This window comes from Mesoplodon densirostris, chromosome 18, assembly GCF_025265405.1.
Source record: "Mesoplodon densirostris isolate mMesDen1 chromosome 18, mMesDen1 primary haplotype, whole genome shotgun sequence".
Classification (NCBI taxonomy): Eukaryota; Metazoa; Chordata; class Mammalia; order Artiodactyla; family Ziphiidae; genus Mesoplodon; species Mesoplodon densirostris.
Window position 1 is genome coordinate 49,735,355 of NC_082678.1, and position 15,716 is coordinate 49,751,070.

The window sequence follows — 15,716 nt, forward strand, 5'->3', positions numbered from 1 at the left end:
ATGCTCAAACTCACTTAAGTTTGAATTAGATGGTCTGAGGCAACTGGTCCTAATTATACCAGTATTCTAAGATCCTATTGTTCAATCCTTAATGACTTTTTGCTTGAATAGTAGGTACTTCTCTAAATTACTGATAAGGTAGAATTACCGAATAATTGACATTTTCTGGCAATATTGTGGCTCAGTGCTCTAATGCTGAAATAAAAATTACTGATTCATGAAAAGATTCATCTTGTTTTGTATTAAGCTTTTGGGAATTGACCTCAAAGCCATATGAATTTTCTGGCTGTGGGAATGTTATTAAATCAAGACTTAGTTTAATTGTTTCTCCAAGAGACACTTTAACATTCTAGCTTTTCTGAGTGAGCATGTTCCATAGGCATGGGCTACATGACATGAAAGACAACCAGATGCCAACTGAACTACAAATCGAATTCCAAATAGAACAATTATAGCAGTTTGCCAGTATCTCTTGTAAAAACAGAAAAAATGAAAACATATGGTAGCTTTTGTGTTTTCACATCCCTCCCAAGGAATGAGTCAATTAATATCCATAAGTCCTGAAATAATTGCTTAGATGAATTTAAGAATATGATTAGCTTCTAATAGCCTTCAGTTTAATCACTTTGTGAGCTGTTAAACATTAGAACTGTACTTAATCAAGTTGTCTGTGTGTGCTGGATCCCAACGTAATGAATTCTAGGATTTTCCTTTCTGACAGGAAAATCAAAATGTTGAGAATGCAGTAAATGTCACACTTAACAGGTTGGTAGCTACTGTTAAGACTCTACAGCCTTGGGATTCACACTTATTTAATTATAGACATACTGGAAGATTGATGAAGTGGGTGATCTGAGAGCAGTAGGAAGAAAACTATGTTTGAAAACTATCTATGTTAGGTATTAACTTCCAAATTGTGTTTGGAAGCCTTGGTAGTAAATAACGTTTTCAGAAATGTCTGCAAGCAAGAACTATAGAATATTGAAATACACATATTATATTTGCTATCTATCATTGAAGAAGTGATATGTTCATATAGCATTTGGGCAGAAAATTAGCTTTCCAGTCTCAGACAGGGAACTTTTAAAAACAATTAATGCTAATTATATATTCAACAAAGCAGAAAAATGTTCTGATCTTTAAAAACTTCGCTTAACAAATGAATTGAACAAAGGCCTCATTTAATATCCAATAATACTAAAAGTGACAGACTGAAACACACAGTCTAACCCATACTGGTAAAAGGTGGCTTAGGCAATGTTATGGGTTGAGTGGTGTGCCCCCAAAATTCATATGTTGAAGGCCTAACCCCCAGTTCCTCAGAATGTGACTGTATGTTGAGATAGGGTCTTTAAAGAGGTAATTAAATTAAAATGAGGTGACTAGGGTGGGCCCTCATCTGACTAGTACCCTTAAAAAAAGAGGAAATTTTGGGACTTCCCTGGTGGGGAGTCCACTGTTTAAGACTCCATGCTTCCACTGCAGGGGGCACAGTTTCAATCCCTGGTCGGGGAACTAAGATCCTGCATGCAGCATGGTGCAGCCAAAAAACATTTTTTTTAAAAAGAGGAAATTTGTACATGTACAGAGGGGAAGATCGCGTGAAGGTACAAGGAGAAGATGGCCATCTACAAGCCAAGGAGAGAGAGACTCTCAGAAGAAACCAACCCTGCCAATTTCTTGTCTTGGACTTCTAGCTTCCAGAACTGAGAAGTTAAATTTCTGATGTTTAAGTCACCCAGTCTATGGTACTTTGTTATGGCAGCCTTAGCAAACTAATACAAACAATAAGGAATTGCTGATCAGACAGTTCCTTGATTTGTGTGTTTCTTACAGTTGAAGACCACCTGGCAAGACACACACCAACTTGGAGGATAGTTTACCATAGGCTCTCCCATTTCCCTGGCTTAAAATTCCCTTGTTTCCTCCTAAGGTTTCCTCAGGTAGTTTCACAACATATTGCTGCCTCTACCTCTCCCAAAGCCATCATTCTTCCATCTTCTGTCCTTCTCTGCCATAGCTCAAAGCACATGGAAAACAAAATGAGCAAAACAAAACAAACAAAAATTACAAAATACAGTGGAACTAGAGAGAATAGAAAGCCACTCAGATGCATACCATCTCGAGGAAAATGCACAGCCTGGACTTAGTAGAATACATTAAAGTACAATCTTTGGGTACAGCTGATGAAGCCTCTCTATTTAAAGTTTAAACTTTGAGCTGTGTCAGTTTGAAGGCCTCAGACTGTCTGACTGATATAAAACAACTGAGCATAAGGAAGTGACCATCTCAAAGCAGACCACTTTGGAGCAAGAACAAAGAATCCCAAAAAAGAGAGTCTAGGCAGAGGCCTGGCCCTTATTTACACCTGGCCAAGAGATACACTGGTTCCTCAGTGTGGCAGAATCAAAACTTAACATCTGAATCCCACTGTATAGTAAATTGCAGTTTTGTATATAATTATTCTTAAGCCCATTTTATAATTCAGGTGTAGACCTCAGACTGCTTGAAGCCTACGTCTACTGAAGGATGCTGCTGGGAAACTGACCCTCAACCTTAGCCAGTTCCACAGTAAACAGGAAGGTGTTGGGTTGTTTTCACTTGTCCTTGGTGAGCAGGTAGATACGTGGCCAGAGTTTCCACAATGATCAGGTGGGAGATAAGGACAAAGAAAAGCAAAGTAAACTCCTCAATTAGGGTGACCAACTGCCTCACTTTGCCTGGAACTTTCCTGGTTAAGCACTGAAAGTCCCATATACTGAGAAACCCCTCAGTCCCAGGCAAACCAGGATGGTTTGAAACCCTCTACTCTGATTCATGCCAATAGTCTAATCCCTGTGGGGAATTCTAGGGATCCTCTGGAAGCATGCTGTGTTGTATCCTGCTTTATATAACAAACTTTCTCTGTAAGTATCTGTAAACGAAACTTTGCAGCCGTTGTGTCTGTGGCATCTCTTCATCTCCAATCCACTGGGACAAACATAAAGCAAACTATGTAGAGTTATTATTCTGTGGTATGCATTCACCCATTCTTGATCCTTCTGTTGTATTTAGATAATTACAAGATAAAGAACACCTAAACGTTTGTTACAAATAACTGGGAATGGTGAACACAAATGACAATCTGAGTCAAGATTCTGGTGCCTAGAGGGAGCAGAACTGATAAGCAGGCCACATACCCCTAGAGAATAGTTCTTTAAAAGGATTCACTCTTGTCTGAGAAATCTATACTTTGTATTACTTTGAGGCAACAGTTTCAGCAGTCCCCAACCTTTCTGGCACCAGGGACCGGTTTTGTGGAAGACAATTTTTCCATGGCGGGGGGTTGGGGGGAGGTTGGTTCAGGCGGTAATACAAGCAATGTGGAGCGGCAGATGAAGCTTCGCTGGCTCGCCGGCCGCTCACCTCCTGCTGTGTGGCCTGGGGGTTGGGGACCCCTGGTTTACGGGACTAACTGTGAAACTGCATCAGGGAAAGAACATCCATCAGTCAAGGGCCGATTGCTACTATCAGTAGAAATAGAAGTGTGTCAATCTCTGGACCCCCAGAGGTGGGAAAGGATGATCTGCATTGATAAGAGGACAGCCTCCTTCAGCTCCTCACTGTGGGGTCTTCGGAGGCCCTCTTCTACCCTAGGCCATCCTTACCCTTTACTCCATGAACCTTGTCATACTAAAGGTCTTGTATATAGTCATCATCAATGGATTAGAAATAAGGAAGTTCCTTTCCCTGGTAGTGCATGGTGATGCCCTCTTCTTCAGGTAGCACTTTCCCCCACATAAATAGTTACTTAATGATTATTAAGAACTCCATTTCAGGAACTTTGAAAACAAGGACCCCGGCCACTATATAAAATATTCTATTTGGAAAATGGGTTTCAAGTTCCAAACAACCAATCAACCTACAGAAACTTTTTTTGGAGAGGGGCATACAGCCATTTGTGGGACTATTATCAAAAAAAATTATGGGCACTTTTTGACAACTCAAGGTAATCTTTGCCTTAAAATGTACCAAGAAAAATTTAGACATACTTATCTCTCAGACTTCTCTTGAAACAGATTATTAGGAAATTCTTTACCAAAACAAAGGGAATTCATGGAGTTCAAAAAGTCCAGGGAATTAAAAGAACCCTCCTACCTAAAAAGTTAATTACATTTTCTATAAACACATTAGTGATGTTCAGATAAAGCAAATGTACTTGAAATGGTTTTCTTCTGTTGATAAACAAATTAACCACTCAGATAGGGAAATGAAAGGGTAGATCTGTAAGATTGACATCTGGGAACTTCAGGAAGGAGCTGCCTATCAGCACCTGCTTACTCCTAGCCTGAACACAAGGCAATGCAATTAGTTTTGCTAATGGGAGCCCACTGAAATCTAAAGGTTAAGACTTCTGTTCCTTTTCAAACTTGTATAGAGAACACAATATCTACTTGAACAACTCAGCCCCAGCATTAAAATGATACAAATGGTAAGTTTTGTCTCCTAGAAGGAGTTGTCTTTTGGGAACCAGAGTGTTCTGAGAATTTAAAACAAGCCTGACACTCTTCCAAAACATATTTCTTGTGTCTAAATATTTAGCTTATAATCCAAACAAAACAATCTCAAATAAAGTAGCACATTTTACATTTAAAATTGTTCCTGTCAATATATAAATGTTTAATGCATTGTTCTTAATGTTTAAGAACATTAAACATAAAGTAAGGAGATACAAGGTGGAGATACATGGCAAGTGGAAGAAATTTAAAACTCATGAACACCAGATGAGTTTCCTACATCAAACCTGGTCCACTGAAGTCTCATTTTTCTTTTCTATGCATCCCTCAGCAATATAATAATATAATTCATAATGTTTTACACCTGTTCATTGCTTTCCAATTGTCTTTTTGTGGTGTCTGTCCTTAATTCGCTTATATTTTGATCCTTCCATTCCCTGTATCCTACTCTGGTTTTATCCAGTGTATGTATGCATTCATCTACACACACACACACACGGACATAAATGCCTGCACGTAGCCATAGGCACACTCCCATACAAAAATAATGCAGTAATGCATTATTTGGTCCTTAAGGGTAAGAAGTACAACTCTAATTTTGACATCTTTCCTAGCACAGAGAATAAACAGTCAGTATATACTTAATAACTAAGAGGCTAGAAGTAAATATTCTAAAATAGTTACTCTAGATCTTCATTTAATGGAATAAAACACATGAAAAGAGAGGTAAAAGTCAACAAAAAGATCATCATCTATTCATTTAACCACCAAAAAACAGACATGCTAGGAAAATGATGTGCATGTGGAAGTATCTGTGACCATTCAATCTCTCCATTTGTCTTTTTCTCTATATTGATTATTACTCAGTGACTGCACTTTCTCCAAACATGCTCCAACCTGAACGCTAATTACACTTCTCATTAAAACAATTAGAGGGCAACTGCATGGCATTGTATGTCCACTGGGTGGCACCTGTGTGTAATAGCTTGACTTTAAACCCAACATTTATAATTTTATTTTCTTCCAGCTTCGGGGAGTGCTGACAAAATAACCTTACAGCACATCTCTTTAAAAGCAAGTATTCCATCTGTGTTGTACACGTGAACCTTATAAACCAATGTTACCTCATAAAAAATAAATTTAAAAAAATGCAAGTGTTCTCAACACTACTTCCTATGTCAGATGTCATGTCTCAATGATTTATTGATCAGATCATTAAACATTTTCAATAAATATTTCTATACAAGAAATACTTTCTTGGTTTCTGTTGACATAACAGCTCTTCGCTCTAATGAAAGTACCTGAAGATATGCTGTTTGCATTTCAGGAAGAGAAGTTGGGAAATGTCAGAAAAAAAATTATTAATAGCCCAAACCACTCATTAAAACAAAAATTTATTTATATACACATATATATACCCACATACATATATATATAGATATATAGATCTACAAAGTTATTATGTAGAATGCTAATGAGTTTGTATTAAGTATGTATATATATCACCCTTACCCGCTTTCTCCTTTAATTGTATGGATTTACTTACATATATACATATGCACACAAATAGATAAATATCATATATGGATATATACATATATGTATTCATATATGATATGTGTGTATGTATATATGTATTAGGTACATGTACATATTTGTTGAATTAATTAAAACGAATGAAGGGAGAAAAGTAAAACTGACAGAGTTCACAACATTCAATACCAGAAAATAATTGAGCAATGTCCATAATGTTTTGAGGTGAAAAGAAAATGTGACCCAAATACAGTATACCCATCCAACATATAGCTTTAGAGGCAATATGCAGGCATTTTCAACAGAAAAGAAGTCAGAAAATATAGCACCCTTGAGACCTTCCTGAAAAAACTTTACAATAAGTTTAGTTAATTAAGAGATGAATCAAAATAAGTAACTCAGGAATAGCAAAGCCACTGTAAAAGAACAGGAAGTGAACCTCAAATCCAGTTAAATATTAGACTAAGATTAATCAGTTATGGGAACTATAGTTACAGAAGAGAAAGTAAATGATATAAATCTGGATAAAATAAAAATTATAAAATAACTAAACTTGGGAGACATAACAAGAAAAAAGATAGGAACACATGAGGATATTTAGGTAGACTTCTAAGCCAAACTGCCTGAATACAAATTTCCCTAGCTCCACTAATTTTGAGACCTTGTACAAGTTACTTACCTTTTCTGTACCTTAGTGTCTTCATCTATAAAAGTAGGAATAAGGATTGCTGAGCTTACCTGAGTTAATATATGGATAGCTTTGGACAGCACCTGGCCCATAGGAAATGCTTTGTAAGTTTGAAGTCTCATTATTATTTGTAGAACCAGATTTCACTGAATGTAAGAAGCTGGTTTTTCTTGGCCCTACGCGAAGGTGTCAGTGGAAGTTTTTCACACACATCATGAGTACCACTGACTGAAAGAAGTTGCAACATGCCTTTGATTATAAGATGTAACCTAGACTTCCGGGGAAGATGGCGGAAGAGTAAGACGCGGAGATCACCTTCCTCCCCACAGATACACCAGAAATATAGCTACACGTGGAACAACTCCTACAGAACCCCTACTGAACGCTGGCAGAAGACCTCAGACCTCCCAAAAGGCAAGAAACTCCCCACGTACCTGGGAAAGGCAAAGCGGAGAGATTCCCGCACAGAGGATCGGTGCCGACCGGCACTCACCAGCCCGAGAGGCTTGTCTGCTCGCCTGCCCGGGCGGGCGGTGCTGGAAGCTGAGCCTCGGGCTTCGGTCAGAGCGCAGGGAGAGGACTGGGGCTGGCGGCGAGAACTCAGCCTGAAGGGGGCTAATGCGCCACAGCTAGCCGGGAGGGAGTCCGGGAAAACTCTGGAGCTGCCGAAGAGGCAAGAGACTATTTCTTTCCTCTTGGTTTCCTGGCGCGCGAGGAGAGGGGATTAAGAGCGCTGCTTAAAGGAGCCTCACATACTGGCGCAAGCCGCGGCTGAAAGCGCGGAGCCCAGAGACGGGCGTGGGACGCTGGGGCTGCTGCTGCCGCCGCCAAGAGGCCTGTGTGCGAGCGCAGGTCACTGTCCACGCCGCCCTTCCGGGAGCCTGTACAGCCCGTCACTGCCAGGGTCCCGGGATCCAGAGACGGCTTCCCTGGGAGAATGCACGGCGTGCCTCGGGCTGCAGGTTCGCCCGGCACTGCGTGCCCCTCCCTCCCCCCCGGCCTGAGTGAGCCAGAGTCCCTGAAGCGGCTGCTCCTTTAACCCTGTCCTGTCTGAGCGAAGAACAGACGCCCTCCGGCGACCTACACGCAGAGGCGGGGCCAAATCCAAAGCTGAGACCCGGGAGCTGTGGGAACAAAGAAGAGAAAGGGAAATCTCTCCCAGCAGCCTCAGAAGCAGCGGATTAAAGCTCCACAATCAACTTGATGTACCCTGCATCTGTGGAATACATGAATAGACAACAAATCATCCCAAATTGAGGAGCCAGGAGTCAGTGCTGTGCCTCTGAGGTGGGAGAGCCAACTTCAGGACACTGGTCCACAAGAGACCTCCCAGCTCCACATAATATCAAACGGCAAAAATCTTCCAGAGATCTCCATCTCAACTCCAGCACCCAGCTTCACTCAACGACCAGCAAGCTACAGTGCTGGACACCCTATGCCAAACAACTAGCAAGACAGGAACACAACGCCACCTATTAGCAGAGAGGCTGCCTAAAATCATAAAATGTCCGCAGACACCCCAAAACACACCACCAGACGTGGACCTGCCCACCAGAAAGACAAGATCCAGCCTCATCCACCAGAACACAGGCACTAGTCCCCTCCACCAGGAAGCCTACACAACCCACTAAACCAACCTTAGCCACTAGGGACAGACACCAAAAACAACGGGAACTACAAACCTGCAGCCTGCAAAAAGGAGACCCCAAACACAGTAACATAAGCACAATGAGAAGACAGAAAAACACACAGCAGGAGAAGGAGCAAGATAAAAAACCACCAGGCCTAACAAATGAAGAGGTAATAGGCAGTCTACCTGAAAAAAAAATTCAGAATAATGATAGTAAAGATGATCCAAGATTCTATTTCCAAGATCCAAAATCTTGGAAATAGAATAGATAAAATGCAAGAAACAGTTAACAAGGACCTAGAAGAACTAAAGATGAATCAAGCATCGATTAAAAACACAATAAATGAAATGAAAAGTACTCTAGATGGGATCAATAGCAGAATAACTGAGGCAGAAGAACGGATAAGTGAGGTGGAAGATAAAATAGTGGAAATAACTGATGCAGAGCAAAATAAAGAAAAAAGAATGAAAAGAACAGAGGACAGTCTCAGAGACCTCTGGGACAACATTAAACGCACCAACATTCGAATTATAGGGGTTCCAGAAGAAGAAGAGAAAAAGAAAGGGACTGAGAAAATATTTGAAGAGATTATAGTTGAAAACTTCCCTAATATGGGAAAGGAAATAGTTAATCAAGTCCAAGAGGCACAGAGTCCCATACAGAATAAATCCAAGGAGAAATACACCAAGACACATATTAATCAAACTGTCAAAAATTAAACACAAAGAAATCATATTAAAAGCAGCAAGGGAAAAACAACAAATAACACACAAGGGAATCCCCATCAGGATAACAGCTGATCTCTCAGCAGAAACTCTACAAGCCAGAAGGGAGTGGCAGGACATAATTAAAGTGATGAAGGAGAAAAACCTGCAACCAAGATTACTCTACCCAGCAAGGATCTCATTCAGATTTGATGGAGAAATTAAAACGTTTACAGACAAGCAAAACCTGAGAGAGTTCAGCACCACCAAACCAGCTTTACAAATGCTAAAGGAACTTCTCTAGGCAAGAAACACAACAAAGGAAAAGAACTACAATAACGAACCCAAAACAATTAAGAAAATGGGAACAGGAACATACATATCGATAACTACCTTAAATGTAAATGGACTAAATGCTCCCACCAAAAGACACAGATTGGCTGAATGGATACAAAAACAAGACCCGTATATATGCTGTCTACAAGAGACCCACTTCAGACCTAGAGACACATACAGACTGAAAGTAAGGAGATGGAAAAAGATATTCCATGCAAATGGAAACCAAAAGAAAGCTGGGGTAGCAATTCTCATATCAGACAAAATAGACTTTAAAATAAAGACTATTACAAGAGACAAAGAAGGACACAACATAATGATCAAGGGATCAATCCAAGAAGAAGATATAACAATTGTAAATATTTATGCACCCAACATAGGAGCTCCTCAATACATAAGGCAAATACTAACAGCCATAAAAGGAGAAATCGACAGTAACACAATCATAGTAGGGGACTTAAACACCCCACTTTCACCAATGGACAGATCATCCAAAATGAAAATAAATAAGGAAACACAAGCTTTAAATGATACATTAAACAAGATGGACTTAATTGATATTTATAGGACATTCCATCCAAAAACAACAGAATACACATTTTTCTCAAGTGCTCATGGAACATTCTCCAGGACAGATCATATCTTGGGTCACAAATCAAGCCTTGGTAAATTTAAGAAAATTGAAATTGTATCAAGTATCTTTTCCGACCACAATGCTATGAGACTAGGTATCAATTACAGGAAAAGAGCTGTAAAAAATACAAACACATGGAGGCTAAACAATACACTACTTAATAACGAAGTGATCACTGAAGAAATCAAAGAGGAAATTAAAAAGTACCTAGAAACAAATGACAATGGAGACACGACGACCCAAAACCTATGGGATGTAGCAAAAGCAGTTCTAAGAGGGAAGTTTATAGCAATAAAATCCTACCTTAAGAAACAGGAGGGCTTCCCTGGTGGCGCAGTGGTTGAGAGTCCGCCTGCCGATGCAGGGGACACGGGTTTGTGCCCCGGTCCAGGAAGATCCCACATGCCGCAGAGCAACTAGGCCCGTGAGCCATGGCCGCTGAGCCTGAGCGTCCGGAGCCTGTGCTCCGCAACGGGAGAGGCCACAACAGTGAGAGGCCCGCGTACCACAAAAAAAAAAAAAAAAAAAAAAAAAAAAGAAACAGGAAACATCTCGAATAAACAACCTAACCTTGTACCTAAAGCAATTAGAGAAAGAAGAACAAAAACATCCCAAAGTTAGCAGAAGGAATGAAATCATAAAAATCAGATTGGAAATAAATGAAAAAGAAATGAAGGAAACGATAGCAAAGATCAATAAAACTAAAAGCTGGGGGCCTCCCTGGTGGCGCAAGTGGTTGAGAGTCCGCCTGCCGATGCAGGGGATACGGGTTCGTGCCCCGGTCTGGGAGGATCCCATATGCCGCGGAGCGGCTGGGCCCATGAGCCATGGCCGCTGAGCCTGCGCGTCCGGAGCCTGCGCGTCCGGAGCCTGTGCTCCGCAACGGGGGAGGCCACAACAGTGAGGGGCCCGCATACCGCAAAAAAAAAAAAAAAAAAAAAAAAAAAAAAGCTGGTTCTTTGAGAAGATAAACAAAATTGATAACCCATTAGCCAGACTCATCAAGAAAAAAAGGGAGAAGACTCAAATCAATAGAATTAGAAATGAAAAAGGAGAAGTAACAACTGACACTGCAGAAATACAAAAGATCATGAGAGATTATTACAAGCAACTCTATGCCAATAAAATGGACAACCTGGAAGAAATGGACAAATTCTTAGAAATGCACAACCTGCCAAGACTGAATCAGGAAGAAATAGAAAATATGAACAGACCAATCACAAGCACTGAAATTGAAACTGTGATAAAAAATCTTCCAACAAACAAAAGCCCAGGACCAGATGGCTTCACAGGTGAGTTCTATCAAGCATTTAGAGAAGAGCTAACACCTATCCTTCTCAAACTCTTCCAAAATATAGCAGAGGGAGGAACACTCCCAAACTCATTCTACGAGGCCACCATCACCTTGATACCAAAAGCAGACAAGGATGTCACAAAGAAAACTACAGGCCAATATCACTGATGAACATAGATGCAAAAATCCTCAACAAAATACTAGCAAACAGAATCCAACAGCACATTAAAAGGATCATACACCATGATCAAGTGGGGTTTATTCCAGGAATGCAAGGATTCTTCAATATATGCAAATCAATCAACATGATACACCATATTAACAAATTGAAGGAGAAAAACCATATGATAATCTCAATAGATGCCGAGAAAGCTTTCGACAAAATTCAACACCCATTTATGATAAAAACCCTGCAGAAAGTAGGCATAGAGGGAACTTTCCTCAACATAATAAAGGCCATATAAGACAAACCCACAGCCAGCATCGTCCTCAATGGTGAAAAACTGAAACCATTTCCACTAAGATCAGGAACAAGACAAGGTTGCCCACTCTCACCACTCTTATTCAACATAGTTTTGGAAGTTTTAGCCACAGCAATCAGAGAAGAAAAGGAAATAAAAGGAATCCAAATCGGAAAAGAAGAAGTAAAGCTGTCACTGTTTTCAGATGACATGATACTATACATAGAGAATCCTAAAGATGCTACCAGAAAACTACTAGAGCTAATCAATGAATTTGGTAAAGTAGCAGGATACAAAATTAATGCACAGAAATCTCTGGCATTCCTATATACTAATGATGAAAAATCTGAAAGTGAAATCAAGGAAACACTCCCATTTACTATTGCAACAAAAAGAATATCTAGGAATAAACCTACCTAAGGAGACAAAAGACCTGTATGAAGAAAATTACAAGACACTGACGAAAGAAATTAAAGATGATACAAATAGATGGAGAGATGTACCACGTTCTTGAATTGGAAGAATCAACATTGTGAAAATGACTCTACTACCCAAAGCAATCTACAGATTCAATGCAATCCCTATCAAACTACCACTGGCATTTTTCACAGAACTAGAACAAAAAATTTCACAATTTGTATGGAAACACAAAAGACTCCGAATAGCCAAAGCAACCTTGAGAACGAATAATGGAGCTGGAGGAATCAGGCTCCCTGACTTCAGACTATACTACAAAGCAACAGTAATCAAGACAGTGTGGTACTAGCACAAAAACAGAAAGATAGATCAATGGAACAGGATAGAAAGCCCAGAGATAAACCCATGCACATATGGTCACCTTATCTTTGATAAAGGAGGCAGGAATGTACAGTGGAGAAAGGACAGTCTCTTCAATAAGTGGTGCTGGGAAAACTGGACAGGGACATGTAAAAGTATGAGATTAGATCACTCCCTAACACCAAACACAAAAATAAGCTCAAAATGGATTAAAGACCTAAATGTAAGGCCAGACACTATCAAACTCTTAGAGGAAAACATAGGCAGAACACTCTATGACATAAATCACAGCAAGATCCTTTTTGACCCACCTCCTAGAGTAATGGAAATAAAGACAAAAATAAACACATGGGACCTAATGAAACTTAAAAGCTTTTGCACAGCAAAGGAAACCATAAACAAGACCAAAAGACAACCCTCAGAATGGGAAAAAATATTTGCAAATGAAGCAACTGACAAAGGATTAATCTCCAAAACATACAAGCAGCTCATGCAGCTCAATATCAAAAAAACAAACAACCCAATCCAAAAATGGGCAGAAGACCTAAATAGACATTTCTCCAAAGAAGATATACAGATGGCCAACAAACACATGAAAGGATGCTCAACATCACTAATTATTAGAGAAATGCAAATCAAAACTACAATGAGATATCATCTCACACCGGTCAGAATGGCCATCATCAAAAAATCTACAAACAATAAATGCTGGAGAGGGTGTGGAGAAAAGGGAACACTCTTGCACTGCTGGTGGGAATGTGAATTGGTACAGCCACTATGGAGAACGGTATGGAGGTTCCTTAAAAAACTACAAATAGAACTACCATATGACCCAGCAATCCCACTACTGGGCATATACCCTGAGAAAACCATAATTCAAAAAGAGACATGTACCAAAATGTTCATAGCAGCCCTATTTACAATAGCCCGGAGATGGAAACAACCTAAGTGTCCATCATTGGATGAATGGATAAAGAAGATGTGGCACATATATACAATGGAATATTACTCAGCCATAAAAAGAAACGAAATTGAGCTATTTGTAATGAGGTGGATGGACGTAGAGTCTGTCATACAGAGTGAAGTAAGTCAGAAAGAGAAAGACAAATACTGTCTGCTGACACATATATATGGAATTTAAGAAAAAAAATGTCATGAAGAACATAGGGGTAAGACAGGAATAAAGACACAGATCTACTAGAGAATGGACTTGAGGATATGGGGAGGGGGAAGGGTAAGCTGTGACAAAGCGAAAGAGCGGCATGGACATATATACACTACCAAACGTAAGGTAGATAGCTAGTGGGAAGCAGCCCCATAGCACAGGGAGATCAGCTCGGTGCTTTGTGACCGCCTGGAGGGGTGGGATAGGGAGGGCAGGAGGGAGACGCAAAAGGGAGGGGATATGGGAACATATGTATATGTATAACTGATTAAATTTGTTAAATTAAAAAAAATAAATAAAATAAAATTAATTTTATCTATGTTCTTTTTACTTTTTAAAATGTAGCCACATTTTAAAGAGTAAAAAGAACAACTTTAAAATTGCTGATATGGCTCCATTATGTTACTGTAAGATAGTACTGCTTAAGGGATATGGTATGAGGGCTGACAAAAAAAAAAAAAAAAAAAAAAGATGTAACCTAACTTCAGAGGGGTTAAAATATTTTAAAGTGTACATCTTAGAATCGATAAAATAAGTTTTTATGCTTTCATTTAATTTAAGTTAATGTATGTGTGACATCCACCAAAAGACAACTGAAACTGGCAAAATAATTTGATTCAAATAATGAATAGTATAACTTACTTCTATAAATTCCATTTTGTTCAGTCTTGGTTCCATTGAGTCAGCAATATCCAATTGTTGGCAGCATGCTTTTAATTATGGAACAAAGGTTATTTGATAGTTTGGTTGTGATACATTCATATTTTACATTCATATTATAGTACTCCAAAAGAAAATAAAATTCTTAATGTCCATCAATATTTATAATAGAGTAAATGATATATAGTTGGGTAACATTCCAGTTACTACAAAATTATTATTTTTCCTGGCTTCTATTTAACTAAGCAACTCAAACACTAAAAAGAACATGCCTACATTTTTAATGACCATGTCAAGATAAAGCAGAAATAAATAGGCACATCAATAGTATAAAAGACTGCAAAAATATCTGTGTTGGTTTATGCTAGCATTTATGCTAGAAGGTCCTAAAACACAACACTTCCACAAACATTCCTTTTAAATACTTAATTTTGTCTTTAATATTTTAAAAATTAAATAAATATGAATATATTCTTTTGGTAAAAGATTCAGATAATATAAAAATATAAACAGCAATACTTGAAATAAAGACTTTTTTAAACCTTCATTTGATATGACAATTACATGTTCCTTATTGACCTTACTAAGACACATAAATTGTATGAAAGCTCATGATAAAAGAATTAATACACTGGTTTCCTCTCCCACTTCTAAGAATAACTCTTCCTGCCTATTATGGGCTGGTACATAAAAAGATTTTTTTTTTCTTTTTTTTTTTTTTTTTTTTGCAGTACGCGGGCCTCTCACTGTTGCGGCCTCTCCCGTTGCTGAGCACAGGCTCCGGACGCACAGGCTCAGCGGCCATGGCTCACGGGCCTAGCCGCTCCGCAGCATGTGGGATCTTCCCGGACCGGGGCACGAACCCGTGTCCCCTGCATCGGCAGGCGGACTCTCAACCACTGCGCCACCAAGGAAGCCCTAGGATTCTACATGTATATAAAAATCCATTCATTTTGCTCTTATTTCAAAACGCCAAATACAAAGAGTATGACTGATTGGATATAATTTTACTTTTCTTATGTCTAAACATTCATTATAAATAGGTACCAATGTCTGACTATTCCATATGTCTTTTAGCGAAGTTGTAACTAAGCATTTATATATTGAAATACAGCACATTTAATTTTCTTATGTCTTTACTTGTATTTCTCCTTCATATCACAGTTATGACATTATATCTTTCTTTTAAAATTCTGTGTATGTAAGCAATATTTTCTAGGAATTTGATAGGATAATAAAGGGTTATTACAAAATAGTTGTAAAATGGGGCACTCGACTAAAAGAATTAAAAATCACTGATTGCATCTCTGCTTTTCTACATTCTCCAACTGAAAAGA

At 39.0% G+C, this 15,716-nt stretch overlaps 1 protein-coding gene across 1 annotated transcript in view; it reads right to left on the bottom strand.

Annotated features, from left to right (window-relative positions):
• EFCAB5 (EF-hand calcium binding domain 5) overlaps nt 1-15,716 on the bottom strand; it is a 124,808-nt gene that overhangs the window by 62,242 nt on the left and 46,850 nt on the right. The window contains 1 exon segment of the mRNA XM_060082985.1: nt 14,362-14,429. Coding sequence (XP_059938968.1) covers nt 14,362-14,429 — 68 coding nt within the window.